Below are 19,602 nucleotides of genomic sequence, written 5' to 3'. Positions count from 1 at the left end.
TTAAATACAAAAAATAAAACAACACAATACTAATTTGGTACATACACATGAAAGAAAAGAAAATCAATCAAGGTCTAAAAGCTGTGGTTGATGTTGGCTGATACAATCAGTGAGTTTCATCAGCTCTATTGCTGACGGGCAAGTCTTGGTGGTGTTTATGAAACAGCTTTTGCCTTTGGCCTGCCACACTGGCTGATGGAACTTTGGACCTTTTGCAATTCTTGATTAACAGTGGACTGAATAGATCCAAGTATAAAAGACGCACGCCAAAGGATCACCGCCAGTCTCCGTTTGAAGGAAGACTCGCTTTAGTTTCAGGGCTTCTGAGCTTCTTCTGACCCAGTATGGGGAATATGAGGCTCTGCCTATTGCTGCTGTTTGGAACTTATGCCATAGCCCGTGAGTATAAAGTTCCTTTGCATTCTGGTGCATTAATGCTACAATCTAAATGCACTGAATTTTTTTTTTTTTTCTTCATCCCATGTATCCTATAATGTATCCTATATTCTGTTTTAGCATTTTATATTCTTTCACAGATATTGAAGTTATTAATGATAATGTTATTTAAAAGGTTAAAATCACCTTAAAATGTGAAATTTTATGAAATCAATTAACTTTTAATGTTATGTTAAATGTAATTGCATAATGACTTTCTCCCCAGAACAAGAAATTGAGTCAAATTCTCATCCAGGATGTCATTGTAAGTATTTTTCTTTATTTATTTTTAATCCTTTGATAAAATTGTATTTGTATTTGAGATGTCTAAGAGTCACACATGTTAAAGGTCCCTATAATTTATCCTGACCTTTTACCTGTTGGACTCACTGTACTAATTGTTGTTGTCACTTACTTTGAACCCTCAATAAATTTGATGACCATTTTAACCTGGCTTACCAAGTACTCTCTAACAACAAACATTTCTTGAGTCAGGATATCAGAGTCCATATTTCTTACTGCTCATCTTGATTAGATAACACAATGTAAAACGTAGTGCAATTTAATAAGTAAGATTTTAAATAATGATCTGATGATCTGACCTTTATGAAAAAGAAAGAACATGTCTACCATGCAAGACAAAATGTATATTCAGACTTTATATTACATTTACATTCTATTAAAACAATCAACATTTTTAAAAATATTTTTAAAATATTTTTATTGGAAAACATATAATGAATTGAAACAATATGTTAAATTATTCTCTGGTATCTACATAGAGGATATGTGGCTTATTTAAGGGCAAAAATTGTCCAGATACAGTTTTACAGGTCCATTTATAACCCTAGAAATTGTCCCTAGGATGTAATGCTATTTTTTGCCTTATTTGGAAGAGTCATGAATATTAATGTTGATTAACTCTGCTCTGATTGGCTTATTTCAGCCGCTCACAGCTTACAGCAGTTCAGTTGTTCAGCGAAGCGGCTCGTGAGTCCTTACAGAACACAGACCGAGTGAATGATACTTTAAGCAGAACATCTCAAATGGAGATTGCTAAAATGCTGCCTACTTGTTTATTGGTGTTTTCAGATCATCCGTGCGCGAGAAAGAGCTTGAGTCCGTGTGGTTGCCAGACTTCAGTTATTTAAATCCCCCAAACAGAGATTTTCTGTGGAAAGAACACGTTTACTATCCGGTGTTTTACCTAAACATGTCCAATCTGGCAACCATATGCACGCAAGCTCTCTCTCTCTCGGCACGTGATCTGAAAACACCAATAAACAAGTAGGCTGCATTTTAGCAATCTCCATTTGAGATGTTTTGCTTAAAGTGTCCTTCAGTCTACAATTTAGAATTGTGTTTTTTCGTCAATGATATTGCATGTTTATATAACTTTAGTCACAATGTAGGCTACGCAGTGACTGTGATGTACTCTAAAATGCAAGCATGCAAAAACATTATACTTAAGTTCTCAAAAATTGAAAAAAAAAGTTGTTTTTTCTAATACAAAATAATATAAACCTTTGTCATTAGACACACTGTTTAGTTTTGTATGGTACTTGGAGTTTCCTATTGTTACTGTACTAGCATCTTGCTTCATCTAGACAATGTGGTTTCTCTAAGAAACTTTCAATTTAATAAGAAATTCTTTAAAGGTGCCCTAGAAGGATTTGAAACAATATGTTAAATTGTTCTCTGATATCTACATAGAGGGTATGTGGCTTATTTAAGGGGAAAATTTGTCCAGATACAGTTTTACAGGTCCATTTACAACCCTATAAATTGTCCCTAGTATGTAACGCTCTGTTTTTGCCTTACTTGGAAGGGTCATGAATATTAATGTTGAGCTCTGCTCTGATTGGCTTATTTCAGAAGCTCAGAGCTCACAGCAGTTCAGTAAAGCGGCTTGTGAGTCCTGACCGTCCTGACAGAACACAGACCACAGACACTGCATACATAAGCAGAACATCTCAAATGGAGATTGATAAAATAGAGCTTACTTGTCTATTGGTGTTTTCAGATCATCTGTGCGCGAGAGTGAGCTCGCGTGCATATGGTTGCCAGATTGAACATGTTTAGGTAAAACCCCAGACAGCATACATGTTCTTTTCACAGAAAAGCTCTGTTTGGGGATTTAAATGACTGAAATCTGACAACCGCACGAACGCGAGCTCTTTCCAAAAACCAAAACCAGTGATGACTCGTCTTTTTTCGTCACGATATTGCATGTTTATATAACGTTAGACACAATGTAGGTTATGCAGTGACTGTGATGTACTCTTAATACAAGCATGCAAAAACATCATAGGCTTACTTCAGTTCTCAAAAAAAGAAATATATATTTTTACAAAATGAATAGCCTTGTCAAATGTCTATCGTTTTAACTTATATGGTGGAAAAGGTGACATTTGCTAGCCTAGAAATCTAGACGGACCCTTGCGGCAGCAAATTTAATTTGCCCGCAAGTGTCATCTAGGAACTCTCAATACACGTCTGAGCTGTATTCCTCAGAATCTGGACGGGCCAATCACATCGTGTATAGAGTCAGCAGGCGGGGGCCATAATGACGACGGCCGAGTTGCGTTTGCGTGCTTCTAGTAAACACAGAAACTTGGGAACGGAGGCGGTCTTTCAAATCAGCTTTGACCGCGATCCTGGAAGACTTGGAGTTAAGCTTTTCTCTGAGAAAAGAACAAAGAACGGCACTGAAGTCATTCTTAAAAAGGGAAGATGTGTTCGGAGTTTAGCCGACCGGATACGGTGAATGTTTAATCTATCAGCGAGCTCTGCTTCACCTTCGTTGCTCTGGTTGGTGCGCTATCCTATCGCGTGCAGAGGGAGTTTGAAAGACAACCGTTTATCCCGCCCCTCGGATTGCGCCCTGTCTATGGTGAGTTTCCAGACCAAACATCTTGATGTGGATCTGGCTTGTCAGGCTAGACATTTGTTAAAAGGATCGAGTAAACGATCTGTGAGCAAAGTATATACGGTTGTATTTTGTAATACAAAATAATATTAACCTTTGTCATTAGACACACTAACTTATTAAGTTTTATATGGTACTTGGAGTTTCCTATTGTTAACTGTACTAGCATCTTCGTTATCTAGACAATGCTGTCTCTCTAAGAAACTTTCAATTTAATCAGAAATTGTTTAAACAGTCAATAAGTGGATAAAATTGCTACTTACTGCTTGCAGGAATACAGTTGTAATTGACACTTTCTTCAGTTTAAGACGCTGAGCGAAGCTTGCTTGAAATGGGCCGAACAATTTAATAAACATCAACCATGACTGTTGACATTTTTTATCTGTGGGAAGGTAGAAAAGTCTCCTGCACAGCCTTGAACATGACGTGTCCATTCGGCTTCGTCAGTTCTGCCTGACAATACACGTTACACACACCTTTAAACAGCTAGTCAATAATAAATCACTACTTACTGCTTGCAGGATTAGAGTTGTAATTGCCCCTATCTTCATTTAAGACGCTGAGCAAAGCTTGCTTGAAATGGGTCGATTGTGGTATCCGATTATAATAAACCTCAACCATGACTTTTGCCATATGAAAAGTCCTCACGTCCCCTGCACAGCCTTAACATGACATGTGTCATGAGAGCTGCCGTTTTTGCTATCCTCGAGTGTCTTGTTTACCTGCAGTCCTGACGGCTCCGTTAGTTCCGCCTGACAATGAACATGTTTGGACAGATGCAAATGTTGGGGGCGTACATATAAATGATTTGTACATTGATACCCAATGCTTGTCACGGTTGGCGTTATGCTGAGAATCACATATTTTTCTGTGGTGTTTTTGATGCACGAGATTTACATAAGAAGTAGAAAGTAGGCGATGGTGTTTAAGACTCACTGTATGTGATGTCCATGTACTGAACTCTTATTATTTCACTTTGGCAAGGTTAATTACATTTTTCATTCTAGAGCACCTTTAACAACTTTTCTTGTTAATGAATATACAATTTTTAAGTGTTTATTCATGTTATCACAGTTGACTAATTTTACAAATGTATTTAATTGTAAATTGTAAATGTATATAAATGTATGTAAATGTAATTTTACACCTTTTTATTTTTAATATGTATTAGTAAAGGTTGAAAACAACAGTAACAGCTTATTACATGCTTTAGAATTATTTTTCATTGTTAATGTACTAAAAAAACTAATGTACTTAAATAATGTTAACAAAGGAAACCTGTAAAGTGTTACCAAATGATTGTATATCAGTTTGCGATTGTTGTTTAAAATATATACTTTTTGAATTGACCTTGTATTTATTTTATTTACAGTATCTAAAAGATTTAAGATCTACAAAAAATATACATATTGGTATGAAGCAGAGATCCAAAACAGGGTTACTGGGACCTCTCCTCTCATAAATGGCCCCAAATTGTCCTGCAAGGTACATTGCAATTTCAGAAATCATGTCTAACTATGCAATGTCCGACTGTGTCTTTCCTGTTTTTCACCCCTCTTTTTCTTTCCTTAAAAATATTAACACTCCATAGGTTGAAATTGATGTGCCTTTGGCATGCAGCTTTGTGCTCCGGACGAGTGAGTGCTCCCTAACTGAGGTGGTCGGAACAGATGCAAATGAAGCGCCAATCTATTCGCCTGCTGCTGAGGCCCAAGCCTTCCAATCTGCCATGGAAAAGTATTTTTAAGTTTCCCTTACTAGCTTTAGAGATACTGACCTAAATAATACATTTCAGAAATATATAAAGTGAGAAAATTAAAAATACCTTTAAAACTATACATTGTAAGACTGGTTTACACTGCCCTAACAAACACTGACATTTTAAATAATTAAAGTTGCCTTTGGACCCAACAACAACTAAACTTTTTGTTTGTTAAGGCATTGTGAACTAGGCTTTGGTCTCCAGGTTATAATACATTGATTTTAAAATTGATCAGAACCCCAACAAGTGATTCTACAGCCATTAATTCTCTTTGAACAGGAATGTATTGAAGTTTGTAGTTGAGAGTGAAACTGGTGTGAAACTCTATCCTGAGGATGATGAAAACAACATTCTGAACTTCAAGAGGGGTATCATCTCTGCTCTGATTGTGCCTGTCATGGAGAAAGAGCAGAACAAAGACATGGTACATAAACATATTATTTCTTCTTTAAGGCACTAATCTGTAAAGGTATTAATTGCCTTTATTATATGTTGAACTTGTTAGATTAATTCAATAAAAATAAAAAAATAAAAATGTTGTTATAGACACTTACTTAACAACTGAGCAGAGAAGCAATGAATCTTCCTATCTGGAATAATAAACAGGCTTTATTACGGATATCACATGTACAAACAGAAAAATGGATCTTATTGCATCCGCTCATCATAAGAAAAGGGTTAACAACATTATGAACTGACAACGATATCAATGGACTCTCAAGGTAATCAGCTAACCTAGCTAGTTATTTCTTCTGTTGCAGCTTTATTCAATTTAGATATCTAAATTTTATTGGGAAGAAGAAAAATAAAAAAACTTTTAGATATCATATGTGATGAACATCGGTTATGCTCATCTTTGCTCACTTCTTTGAAGAAGGCTCTATAAAAAGGCTCTATATTTAATGAAGGACTTACAAAAGTCCTAAACCGGAAATGGTGAGCAAATTGTAATCCAGAAAATTCAAAACGACAATCATCATTGATAACTGCTGTAGACAACCCACACATAAATCTCAAAACCAAAAATAAAATATTAGTTTTACATAACATTGGGCCATATGGCATGGTAAATTAATACATTAAAATAATATGAGGAGGAAAAATAATACTTACTCATAACAGTGTAATATCAGTTAACAGTAAAGGTGTCATGAACTGGCTTTCTTTGTTTTTTATACTGTTGTCTGAGGTCAACTAATGACGTTTATTTACGTTAATTGGTTTTTACATTCAAAAACATCATAACTAATAAGTAATAGGCTGTTTTCTACGCTTGTTTTGAGGCTGTCTTCTGAACGCTGGGTTTTGATGGGCCTGGCGCACTGGAGTAAACCCCCATGGCTAGAATTGGATAAGATTTGCATATTTAATGACATTCAGCTCCTATCATATCTAGCCCCTGTCAGTTCAGTTCACATGAGGGAGAAATTATTTTGAAAGCGGCACCTGCAACTTGTCTTTATCAAACAAACACAATGATTTATTTCTCATCCACCCGCAATTGTATTGCATGGCCCGCACGATCAGTCGATAAGCGCGAACCACACGCTCACACACATGCGCGCCCAGATCAAGAAAGAATTTCTGCCAACGGGCGTACGTTTTGGTCTGGTGCAGCCCTGGGACTAGTAATACTACATATAAAAAAGACGTTTTACTCACATAAGTTTGTTGCACCATTCCTGTCGGATCCAATATAAAAGGCACAACATTGTGTCTGCAAATCCAGCACTTGAAACTTGTTTACAAACGATTCCACAGTGAAATGAAGCAAACACATGTATACGGTTTTCCGCACATGAGGTGGAACTTCATTAAAAATAAATGAAGTATCACACATTCCTAAAATTATGATCTGAAGAACGCTTATGCAGCAACTGTGTTCTTCCAAAATATATTGCTATCTTCTTCCAAGTTTATTGCTGCTGGCTAGTGACCTACCGAACAGCTCCATGAGTAAGTTGGCGGGGCTACTAATTTAGACGTGCTGTAGAGGTGTTTTTTGTAGCGCTATGACGTAAGAATGAAGCTCACGATCGGTTTCTGGGCCTGGTGTCTATAAAAGCTATTCTTTGACTAAAGGAAGTTTTCAGCTCTGAAACTTACAGGATAATCTTATATTATCATGACCTTTTATTTATCAAAAGCTCAAGGGAAAGTTGATTTCTCAATTCATCACCCCTTTAAGGACACTGTCTGTATATATCCCAGTACATCCTACCAGAAAAAAATATTGTAAACAGTGACTGAAAATTAGTGATGATCTGTAAAAGTTTGTTGTAAGCCTGTATACAAACATTTATTTTCGCATTTATTTATTTTTTCCTTATTTTGTCTAGATTACTGTCCATGGAATCTGTGCCACTGATGTTAAGGTCAATACCAAGGAAGATATTACCACTGACATCACCATCACTAGGGACCTGTCAGGATGTGATAATTTCAAAACCCAACGAAGCCACACCAGCCCTCTTGCCATCATCACTGGTTTGGTGAGACAATCTGGTTGAATCTTGCAATTATTGTTTCTTAGCTTTGATTTGTATTTATGAATTAAATTAAATGCATTTTTTCATTGATGTACCAATTACCAACTGTTTAAACAGTTAGTTACATATTAGGCAAGTTACCTCTAACCAATTATTAAACTCTAACCAATATCGACAAAAGCATTATATCATAAAACAACAGGTGAAAAAACAGTTATCAAATTTTTCAAGAAACTGATAATGTACTTAAATTTATTTGTGTTTATCAACAGCAATACCCTCTGTCCAAGCTGATTGGCAGTACCCAGACCTGCAACTATAAGTTTGACAACCAAAAGAAGCACATGACCTCTGCCACGTGCACAGAGAAGCACATATTCCTTCCTTTCTCTTACCAGTCAGTGACACTGACATCATATCACTAGTTACATTTATTAATGCAATATACCTGCATAAGTGGAACAACGTGTTCTGATTCATTTAAATGTATTTCATTTCCTTTGCAGGAATAAGTATGGTATCTCTTCTCTTGTGAAACAAATCCTAACACTTCAGGAAACCAGCAAGATAAATGACAGAGTTTTTGATTACAGTGAGTATTCACAGTTTTACTGTATATCAAATAGATTCAAGATCAGCCAACCCTGACTCTCACATATCACCCCTCTCTCTATAATACAGGTTCTACTAACCCCAAGGACTTGGTCTTAGAAGCAGTAGATGATAAAGTGCCAGTCCAGACTTCTGAGGCTCTGCTGTTCATCTTCAGAAAGCTTATATCTATGAATGATAAACCAGATCGCCAGCTGAGGGCCAACATATTCCAGAGTTTGGTAACTGAACTCCGTGGACTTAAGCATGAGGTTTTGCAGCAGACCATTACTCAGATGATGGAGGAGGACAAGCTCTTGACCTGGCAGGCTTTTACTCAGTGTGGTACTCCAGAGTGTGGTAGTGCCATGTTCAGTATCCTGAAGACCTTTGACACCGATGCCATCGAGGTAGATGCTGTTGTCTATGCTCTAGGAATTATGCACAGCCCTACTGGCCTTTTGGTGAAAGACATATTGGAAATTGCCCAGACTAAGCAGAGCAAGCCAATAATGTATGCTCTCAGCAATGCTGTAAGGCGGTAAGCAAGCTATTTTCAGTTTCTAGACCATTTACGTTCTTATTGAATCTTTCACTTCCAGCACAGAACATACATTGATTTTCCATGCTTGTCCAGGCTAAGTAATCATGCACTATAGGCTAGTTAAAAAGCTAAAGGGGACATCTGCACACCAGAATCCAAAACATACCATATACTGGTGGCTCCTTTCAACAAGGATTGAGTCTCCTTTTGGGAGGGAAAAAATACAAAATACTTTTGATATACTCAAGATATGCCGACTGTAACTGACAATGTATAATATATCCCTTCAGGCACTTCCAAGCTGAACGTCAGGTCACCTCTGAGATTCTTGAGGTGTATAACTTCATTACCTCCATCCTTGGTGCTGACTGTGCTGGCGAGAAAGATCTGACTTTATTGACCCTAAGGGTGTGTGTTTGAACATCTATATTCCTGGACATTTTCACACCTGAAAAACAAATAATTGTTATTATTATAATTATTATAAACTGTCCGGTTTAGGTTATTGGAAACATGGGAGAGGCTATGGAAGCAGCTGATCCCAACATGAAGACAATTCTGCTTAAGTGCATGAGACAGCCTGCCACGACCCTATCCGTTCAGATGTCTGCCATCCAGGCTTTTAGACGTATGTCTGTGACTTCTGATGTAAGTTTTGGTGTATTGTAACTATTTCTATTTCTTCAGAACAAATTTTATGGAACTATCATACTAAGACAAATCAACTTCACACATCAAAATCACATCTTTTTTGTGCACAGGTCCGTTCCAACATTCAGAGAGTGGCTCTTTATGCCAAAGGTGCTGTTCAGAAGAGACTGGCTGCATATCTTATCTTGATGAAAAAGCCAGAGGCAAGCGACCTGGAGGTCGTGAAGAAGATCCTTACCCAGGACCAGAATGTGCAAGTCAAGTCGTTTGTGGCTTCTCATGTCTACAACATAATTCATTCCAGGGATCCTGAAATTCAAGAGTATGCTCTGTTTGTTTTATTTAGACTGCATTCAAAACATATCATTGCATATAATCTGCTGTCTACAATTTCAGCTTGCTCTTTATCCTCTCCTTGACAATTTATTTTTGCTTCCCAGGTTGGGCAAAAGGATAGTTAAGGTCATGCAGGATGATGAAGTGCTTACCCATGCAAACTACACTCAGCTTTCTCGTAACTATAAGGTGGACATGTTTATGCCAGGAAAGGATGTCATGGGCTCCAGCACGCAGGGAAGCGTCATCTTTGATCCCAGCAGCCAGCTGCCCAGAGAGGTTATGCTTGAGACAACACTAAAAGCCTTCAGTTACAACCTTGACTTTATTGAGGTAGGAATCTTCATGTGGTATGCACTTGTAATTAATTAATTGTGGAACTCTATTATTATATTTTTTAATGATTTCTAGTAGTTTGTTCCAAATCCTTGATTTTTTGTTGTAGTACTATTTGCATATGCATGAGACTTTTAGAATTTAAAATGATTATTATTATTATTATTATTATTATTATTATTATTATTATTATTATTTGGTCACCAAGTTTGGCATGGACGGCAAAGGATTTGAGCCAACTGTTGAGACTCTCTTTGGAAGCAATGGCTTCTTCCCTGATACAATTTCCAAGGCAATGTACTGGGTTGGGGACAAAATGCCAAACAAAATCAATGAGGTACTACAAGAATGGGTTGACCCTCTGAGAACAGAAAAAACTAAGAGACAGGTACTGATATCCATTGCTTATTCCAACCCTAACATTGTGATTACTTGCAAGATTGAGTTTTTGATGCATGCATCTAAGGCTAGATAATATCAGGACTTTCTCTTTGACAGGTTCCTGAGAACATTATAAGGGAAATGGTGCGGAATTTTAACAAGCTTTCAAAGGACCTGTACAACCAGGACTCCCCAGAGACCATGGCTTACTTAAGGATCATGGGGAATGAATTGGGATACATCAAGAGTACCAATGAACTAACAGCTATTGTTGATAGGATGGCCACATATATTCAGGCCCTCAAGTACTCACCTGCTTGGGTATGTATATACAATATATTGCATTTTACATACATATATTTATTAGCTCATATATTGGACAGCATATTGGTATTGTCAAGATTTGCTTTGTCATACTGTTTTTGAAAATTATTGTCTTGTTCAGAATTGTTGTTTTTCGGCTGCTATAAATGCAAAAATCATACTTATTATTCATGTTTCAAAAGATTACAAAGGTATTAATGTCTGGAGATCGGAGCATCTTTGCTCACTACATCTTTATGGATAATGAGTTTTCCCTTCCAACTGCCTCTGGATTCCCCCTGAAATTTGCTCTGTCTGGGACTTTTGCACCTGGTGTTGAGGGTGGTCTTCGCATTGAGCCTGGCAAGGTATTACACTTTGCCCCTGATTTGTTCAATAGATATATTGTTGATGTCTACAATTTTTACAAACTATGTTTCATCTGATTATTGTCATGTTTATTAGCATTACAAAAGTGTTCCTGTTCTTTTCACAGCGTGAACTGTCCTTTTCACCCTCCATGGCAGTAGAATTTGTCACCCGTATGGGAGTTTTTATCCCAAAGTTTGTTTCCTCTGCTGTGGAAATGCACACTAATATGTTCCACGAAAGCTCTCTTAATGCCAAAATCACTAAGGGCGATGGCCAAATAAAGCTGTCTATTCCAGCACCTAAGGGTACAACCGAACTATTCAGAGTCAGGTAGTTTTATTCTATATGTCTGAAACATACTCCAATGCTTTATTTAAAATGTAAAATCTTTACAAAAATAAAGAAATATACAGAGAGTAATAGCATCAGCTTTCAACAAATCTGGTCATGTCAGCTGTTTAACAAATACATAATGGGAAACATCTTGTCATTTTTCACAAATAGCAACAAGCTAGTGATGGTGTCTAAAACCAAGGTCACACTTGTTCCTGACACAGGCGATAGGACGGCCATAGTGCACTGCAGCCCCTTTATCTCTGGAATAAATTACTGCACCACCATACTTAACTCTAGAGCTGAGAGAAATTCTCCATACTTTCCTCTCAGTGGACAGTCCAAGTAAGAATCAAACTTTTTCAATGCAAAAACACACTAAATCATTAATCTACTTTCATTTTCAATTCTTGTTATACTAAAATTATTACTTTACAACAGTTTTGTTTTGGGTATCCAGCCCACTGGGGACATCACTGAGTACGCTGCAACTATTGCCTACGAACTTTTGAACGAGGGCAAGGAAGGCCGCCAGAAAGTTGATTCTCTAAAAATGACTTTGAAAGCAGAAGGCATGTATAATTAACACAAGTGAATTTTAAATTTTAAATCGTGGCGAATTTGCTATTTAAATAAACCATATCTCCAAATTGTTCAAAGGTGATCAAAGTTTTTTTTATGGGCTCTAGGTTAATTATTTGTTTCTTTTCTAATCATAAGGTAATAAGCCCACAGAGGCATCCGCTACTATTAAGTACAATAGGAACAAGAATATTCTCACCACCGGCATTGCGATTCCAGACTATGATATTGAGGCTGGAATTAAAGTTGGTGTCACTGACAGCATTGCCAAGGGAAAGATGATCACCATTGATATCGTCAACAAAAATATTCACCAGTTTTCTCTCATTGGCCGTGCAAAGTAAGTAGAGATCCAGATAACTTTAAAAAAATATTTAAACTTATTTTCTTTCATCTAAAGATAAGTTTCTGGTAATAACAGGCTTGATACCATGAAAGATGGCTTGCTGGAAGCTCAGTTGATTGTGCCCTCACTTAGTACTGAGGGCACTCTTACTGCCACCCTGAACTGTGTTGAAGATTTGACCCTGGAACTCAAGAATAAGATCAAGCTCCCAGAGACCAACTCTGTGCAGACGATTATCTTCCAATATGGTATTTGATCTTTTTCCTGTCACTGTTTTTGCACACTCTTGATTATTAATTTAATATATTTATTGTATTAAATCAATCATCAATCAATAAATATGTATTTTCTTACGTTAGATATAACAAGTGAAAATTTGCTTTTACAACAGCTAAAGATGAAATGAGGATGAAGATTAAGTCTGACATAGAATCTGAGATACAGAAGCTAATTCCTAATACAGCACTTCTTCAGAGTCGCCTGGATCAGGTCTTTGATGACATCATGGAACATAAAGTTGTCAAGACTGACATGAAGCTCCGTCACATTTATGTAAAACTGTGGGAGGTATGATTGTATGAAATTTCAATTTTAAACAGTATTTATTACATACATAAAAAATGTAATAATGCTTATTCCACTGTTCATTAATTGTACAGGCTTACCACATTTGGATGGATAAAATTGCATCTGATGTGCCCTACCTTAAGACATTAAGACAGAACATTCCTGAGTTGGTTATTCCATCTATGCCTGAGAGGGTGTTCGTGAACAGGTAAGAGTAATGTTAACTTTTTTTAGTCTACATAATCCAACTACAAAGGTGCATATCCATTCACCTCCAAATAATCTGTATTCACTTTACAGTGAGAGCATATTCAAATACAAGTTCAACAAAGATCGTGTCACTTTCACCATTCCTTTGCCTCTTGGGGGAAAGACATCTGAGGACCTGAAAATCCCTCCCTTCATGGCCACCCCCGACCTAACTATGCCTCAGATTGGTCTAATGCTGCCCTCTAAACAGTTCAGTCTACCCACCTTCTCCATCCCCTCAAGCTATGATCTCTCAATGCCTCTTCTCGGAATGGTAGAGGTATCTGCAAAAGTGAGCACTAACTTTTATGATATAGAGGCGGTTTTCTCTGGTGGCAACAACACTGCCAATAAGTCCAGCTATACTGCAGGCTACAAAGTTGTTGCTAACAGCCCTTTGGAACTTCTTGCCTTTACTCTGGAAGGTAAACACATGCAGGCAGTATACATGATACATTATTTTAGTTTATTGATATGGGTGCTGTACATTTTTTCCCATCCTTACTGTAATTTCCATATCTGTTACATGCAGGATCTGCCCAAACTACTGGCATCTCAGGGGACACTGTGAAGTTCAACATAATTTCTTCCCTGAAGCATAAGCTCTTAGATGCAAATTTCAGCCTAATGGAAACAAAAAATCCAATGGAATCTAAAATCACAGATGCAGTGAAAACAACAGGAAATTACAAGATTGAAGCATTCAGCCCTCTGGGTATGCAGATGTCAATGACATACACAACCCAGGTTTTAGTCTCTTCTGAAATCTCAGGTGATGGCAGTTTAGATGGATCGCTAAAAGTAGGATCGATGTCTGCTAGCACCACTGCCACCCAAACCTTTATACTTCAACCCAGAACCAGAGAGGGAAAAGCTGAATCCACTTTCATGGTCAGATGTCCCATTTTCCAAATTAAAAACCAGATGAAAGCTGCAGCAGTCGATGGAGAACTTTCATTTGAGTCAAACACTGCCATAGAAAATGACCCAGTCCATCACACCACCATGTTCAACATTGAACTGAAAGATGTTAAGGTTACCATTAAGTCTGATTCTGTCACCAAAGTTAATGAGCAAAAGCTTCAAAACCAGGTAGACTTCACAGCAACCATGAAAGAAGTCACTCTCAGGATTGAGTCCCAGGCTGATGACAACACAAACCGAGTTTTCTCCCAACTTGATGGATCCCTGAACACCCAGGGACTGGAGCTCAATACTGATGCCACTATCAGCTTTTCTGCCAACCGTGCCTCCAACAAAGGCACCCTGTCATTCAACAAAGATGGCCTTACCTCTAGCTTTACCACCAATGTTCAGGTCAGCTCTCTGAACTTTGAAAGCATTGTCCATGGTGGCATTACAACCACTGGTGCTGTATTGTCTGTCTCGACCAAGGGAACAGTCCACGAGAACAGTGCTGAACTCAAAGTCGAGGGAAGACTTGCAAGCTCAGAGGTATACCTAAACAGTATGTATGAGGGTGACATTTTCAATGTCAACACTAGAAACAGAATCAATTTCAAGTTGAATGAAGATGGCCTGAACCTCTCTAACAACTTAATTGCATCACATCAGGAGATGAAAATAGAAAACACAGACTGTCTGATACTTACCCTTAAATCTCTGGCCATCCGCTCTGAGTCGGACAGCTATCTGAATGAGAATAACTTCTACAAGCACAACATAGTAGTAGACATGCATGACTTTACAGTGTCTTTAAATGTTAACAATGAACTTAAAGTCACTGGTGTCAACTTGATTAATGATGCTCAGATGATGGCAAAACTCTACAGGATGGAAGTTACTGGAACTCTGAAAGTAGCATTTGGTGAAGAGGAATTGAGACATAAATATGAGATCACCTATGTTGACAAGACAGCCACTTCAAAGTGCAGCACCAATGGAAAAATCTTGGGTACTCAAATTATTCAAAGCTCTGAGTTTGAGATTGTTGAATTTTCCACTAAGTTCAGCAATGAGGTGCGCTTCATCTCTCCCTCTCTTCGTCTGGAGAGCAACATCCTCATTAAAGCAAAACCTTTTAGTGTAAATGTTGAGAGCTCCTTCAACTCTGATGGAGTGCTCAACCTATATGGTAAACACAGTGGCCAGGTGAAAAGCATCCTGCTCATTCAAGCTGAACTTACATCTTACTCACACAAGTATGAATGCAAGGCCTCGACCTCTCACCAGATGAACAATGGAAACTCCATTGAAACTAACTTCCAGCATAAAATAACCAGCGCTATCACCCCTCAGCAGCAGAGTTTTAACATGAATATGAAGTCTACTCTGAATGACCATGCCTTTGACCACTCCCTGGAACTCTTCAACACTCTAAAGAACACAGGTATTGAACTGAAATGCACCGTGTCTACCAACCTCTTGAACAAAGCAAATGATAATCAGGAATTTGCCATCACAAGTGCTCTGCAATATGAGAAGAACAGTGATAGTCATTTTATTTCCCTGCCTTTTATTGAGAAGCTGTCTGTTCTCATAAGGGAGGTTAAAAGTTCAATGCTCACCATGAAAGATCATAGCATTGAAATGCTTCATGGTATTGATGATAAATATGACATTAACAGCAAAGGAGCTGAACTTTCACAGGTAATTGAAAATTTTGATGCAGATATGTTCTTGGATGATGTGAGATTTTTCACCTCTTACATAGTAACAGAAATGGGTAAAAATCTGCAATCTGTAAGGAACTTGATTGACAGTTTAGACCGAACAACTGGCATTATCACCAAGATAAATGAAATCTTCAGTAAAATTGATGAGGTCTTCGCAGAATTCGAGATTGAGGCAATGGTCGAGAAAATCATCAACGATGCTGTGGATTTAATGAAACAATATGAGCTAAGGGAAATTATGCAATCAGCTGCAAGTTACCTAAACTCTCTTGACTTAAAACCAGTGGTTGAACGAATCTTTGGACAGATTAATAAACTGAAAAAACAACTAAATACCAAAGTCAATGAAATTATATCTTATGATTTTGACACTTTGGCTGATGAAGTAAAGCAGATTGCCACTGACCTCATTAGAATCCCCTGCTTTGGAATGCTACATGGTGAGATTGAGATCAAATCCTCTGAGCACACTCTGAAGACAAATGCTGAACTCAAGAACTCAACAGACAAGATCACTGCTAACCTGAATTCTCAGTTCCAGACTCCCATTGATCTCCTGGCCTATACCTTTGATGCCACTGCTCACCTTAACATCCCTAGAATGAAAGAGCTGTCCTTGTCTGAGACAGTGAAAGCCAGTCACATGGCTTTCTCTCTTGATCACCAGGGAATCATGTCCATCAATGACGTTTTTGCCCAGTTATCTTCCAAGACCACAGCTAAGGCAACCACAGAACCATACACTGCTGACTTAGTGAACAATGCATTTCTGAGCACAGAGAATGGCTTTTCGTGTACTTTTGATACCTCTTACATCCACACTGTGAACATGCCAGTGGCCAACATCTTCAGTGAAGCTACAATGACCCAAAAAGCTGCTGCTCAGCTGGAATATGGCGTATTCACTCTCACCCTTGGGAATGATGGCAAAGGAAAATACTCTATCCTTGATTATTCCGATGAAGGAACACATCAGAGTAACTTGGAGATTGTCATAAATGTGGAGTCCATAAAACTGATCTTTGATGGTGACACTGAGAGTAGTCTTCTCAAAATGAAGCAGAACGTAAATGCTGAGATTGGTGGTTTGTCTCAGATTAAGTTTAATGTTCATGTAGAAACAGAAACCCCCTTCATCAAAAGAAGCATTTCAGCAATGAAAGGGCAGATTTGTTTGAAGGAACTCATGTTTGAGCTAAGTGGTTCTCATGATGCTGAACTCATTGGCAAAGTTGAAGGCACCACTACCAACTTAATTAACTTCAAGGCTGTACCTTTTGAAATTATCTTTAACACCAAGAACAAGAAAAGCACAAAGCTGATGCTTCCCTTTACGTTATTCAGTAAAATTGATTTACAAAACGATATAAATTTAACTCTGAGTCCCTCTGTGCACCAGGCCAGCTGGACTAGTCTTGCTAGGTTCAATCAATTTAAGTACTCTCATTATATCAGTATGGCTAATGGCGAGAAGGAAATTCAGATCTCTGCATCAGTCAATGGTGAGGCTGACTTTAATGTGCTGACATTGCCAATTAACATTCCTAAATTGACTATCCCATTCATTGACAAGGAAACACCATATGTAGAGAAATTTTCTTTATGGGAGGACACAGGCCTTAAAACAATCTTGATCACACCTCAACAGACCTTTGATATGGATGCAAAGCTTAAGTATGTGAAGAACCATGAGATGTTCAACATGCTGCCAGTCCTCAATTCTGTTATTAGGAAAATTGAAATACCCATTTTTGCAAATAACAAAATCTCTCCTGATATATACAGATGTCATTATTTGGCCAAGATCCCTCTTCCCAGTATAAAGGATTCAATTATGATCCCTGTCATCGGAGACCTGACCTATGACTTGTCAGTGAAAACTGCTATGATCGCCATAAATACCAAGGCTGAGATCCTTAATCAGGATGAAATTGATTCCCAGTTTGAAACTAAGGCTACATCTGAGTTTGGTGTTTTTAATGGCAAAACCAGTGGCTCTGCCACCTTTAGCATGAAGTCAGGTATGAAATTGCTTAGCAATTTCATTGTGGAGCATCAATATTTTGAGAACAACTATAATGGATTTCTTGAGGCCAACACAGAAGTATTGAAGGCTGTTATGTCAAATACTGCCAAAGTAAATCTGCCAGATGTGAAATTTATGCTTTACCACAAATTAACTGGAGATGCAGAAGAAGGTCTTACTGTCTCTATATCTTCCCCATCTGCTGGACTCCTTGGTCTTCAGCTACAGAGCAAGAACTTATCCCACCATACTGGAAGACTTTTTAGTGCAAACCCAGTAAGCATCTTTTTATCATTTTTGAATATAACTAATTAGTATATATTTAGTATATCAATCAATTGTTGATTAATAATGATCTTAATAATACTTTGAATGTTCAATTACAAGTTGACATAGTTATAATATTTTGTGTTTCTTTATTACAGTCTGAGGATAATGTGGACATTCTGAAGGTTGACATTATGATAAAGAACTCAAACAGACTGAGTTTCCAGACACAGTGGAACAATGAGTTCTCTAGTCAGATTATTTTGTGGCTAAAGGAGAAAGTTGCTTCATTAAAGGACTTGAAAGACACCATTACATATTACATCACCGGAATCAGCAGTAAGATTTCACAGAACACTTTAATGATCCTAAGAGCATACCAGAAGAATATTCAAGCCCTACTGGAAGCAGCTACTTCATTTATGAGGGACACCCAGTTCCAGCTTCCTGGACATGTTGAGAAACTCTCTGGACTTGAGGTCTACAATAAAATCAGTGTCTTCATTTTTGATGTCATTGAAAATGCCATCACAAGGGTGCCAGATCTCTTTACCTCATATGCTAAAGCTGTCATTGAACATATTAAAAAAGTAGAAGTCACAATTCCTGGGTCTACCCATATTATCACTGGAAGAGATGTGTTGGATGACATCCATGTTGCATTTCAGGAGATCCAAAGCCAAATGATCACCATTGTGAAGGGTCTAAGAGATATAAGCATTGAGACCATTGTGCAGAAATTGTCTGAAATTCTGAAATTAAGTGTGGAGAAAGCAGAGGAACTCCTTAACGCTAACAAATTTCAAGATCTTGACAAGCTGTCATCCTGGATGTCTGAAGTCTTCACTGATGCTGTCAATTCCAAAATCTTGAGTGAAATAACTGAGCAGGTTGAGAAGTACATGGCAATTAATGAGGACTATTATAAAACTGTCAAAGTCAAAGCCCAGGACATTTTTGCTGAGATGACCAGTGAGCAACTAAATGAAGACATACAAGCTTGGATTGAATCTATGATGAACTGGCTGGAAGTTCTCATGAACCAAATTACTAAGACCCTCAAAGATGCCAGCAAGAGCATCCAGTTTTATGTCAGAGTAAGTGACACAGAGTTGGACATTGACATTCCTATTCCATTCATATGGGATTTCTTTATTAGAATGATTTCTCATCCTTGTATTAAGACACTAATTAGCTAAACTCTTTACCAAGAAACATTATCAAATTTGCTTCATTAAAAGTGTTATGTTTTTTTTTTTGTAAGTGACTAATTTAGAATATAGTTCGTTAAATTAAATAGCTGAATGTTACTGTTTTATTTAATAATAAATGACAGTGAAGTATCAATAAAAATAAAAACATTTGTACTGCATAAGGTGTTGTGTGTTGTATATAATCAGTTACTGATCTCCACTTTAAGACACTAGCATTGCATTTTCTTATACACAGGTATTGTTTTTATCCATT

At 37.6% G+C, this 19,602-nt stretch overlaps 1 protein-coding gene across 1 annotated transcript; it reads left to right on the top strand.

The window, feature by feature from the left end:
* Positions 1 to 344: 344 nt before the first annotated feature.
* On the top strand, positions 345 to 19,334 carry LOC137041036 (apolipoprotein B-100-like). The gene is made up of 25 exons (XM_067416961.1): positions 345 to 399; positions 4,737 to 4,849; positions 4,956 to 5,101; positions 5,406 to 5,550; positions 7,466 to 7,618; positions 7,888 to 8,012; positions 8,122 to 8,207; positions 8,297 to 8,747; positions 9,041 to 9,158; positions 9,252 to 9,398; positions 9,512 to 9,723; positions 9,842 to 10,070; positions 10,282 to 10,461; positions 10,572 to 10,775; positions 10,961 to 11,125; positions 11,254 to 11,459; positions 11,634 to 11,807; positions 11,904 to 12,034; positions 12,183 to 12,384; positions 12,466 to 12,638; positions 12,782 to 12,957; positions 13,050 to 13,165; positions 13,258 to 13,631; positions 13,739 to 18,144; positions 18,294 to 19,334. The coding sequence occupies exons 1-25, from the start codon at positions 345 to 347 to the stop codon at positions 19,332 to 19,334; spliced, it is 9,528 nt and encodes a 3,175-aa protein (XP_067273062.1).
* Positions 19,335 to 19,602: the final 268 nt, after the last annotated feature.

The sequence above is a fragment of the Pseudorasbora parva genome, chromosome 15 (assembly GCF_024679245.1).
Source record: "Pseudorasbora parva isolate DD20220531a chromosome 15, ASM2467924v1, whole genome shotgun sequence".
NCBI lineage: Eukaryota > Metazoa > Chordata > Actinopteri > Cypriniformes > Gobionidae > Pseudorasbora > Pseudorasbora parva.
Note: the sequence above shows the minus strand (reverse complement) of the source record. Positions and strands in the feature narration are given on the sequence as shown.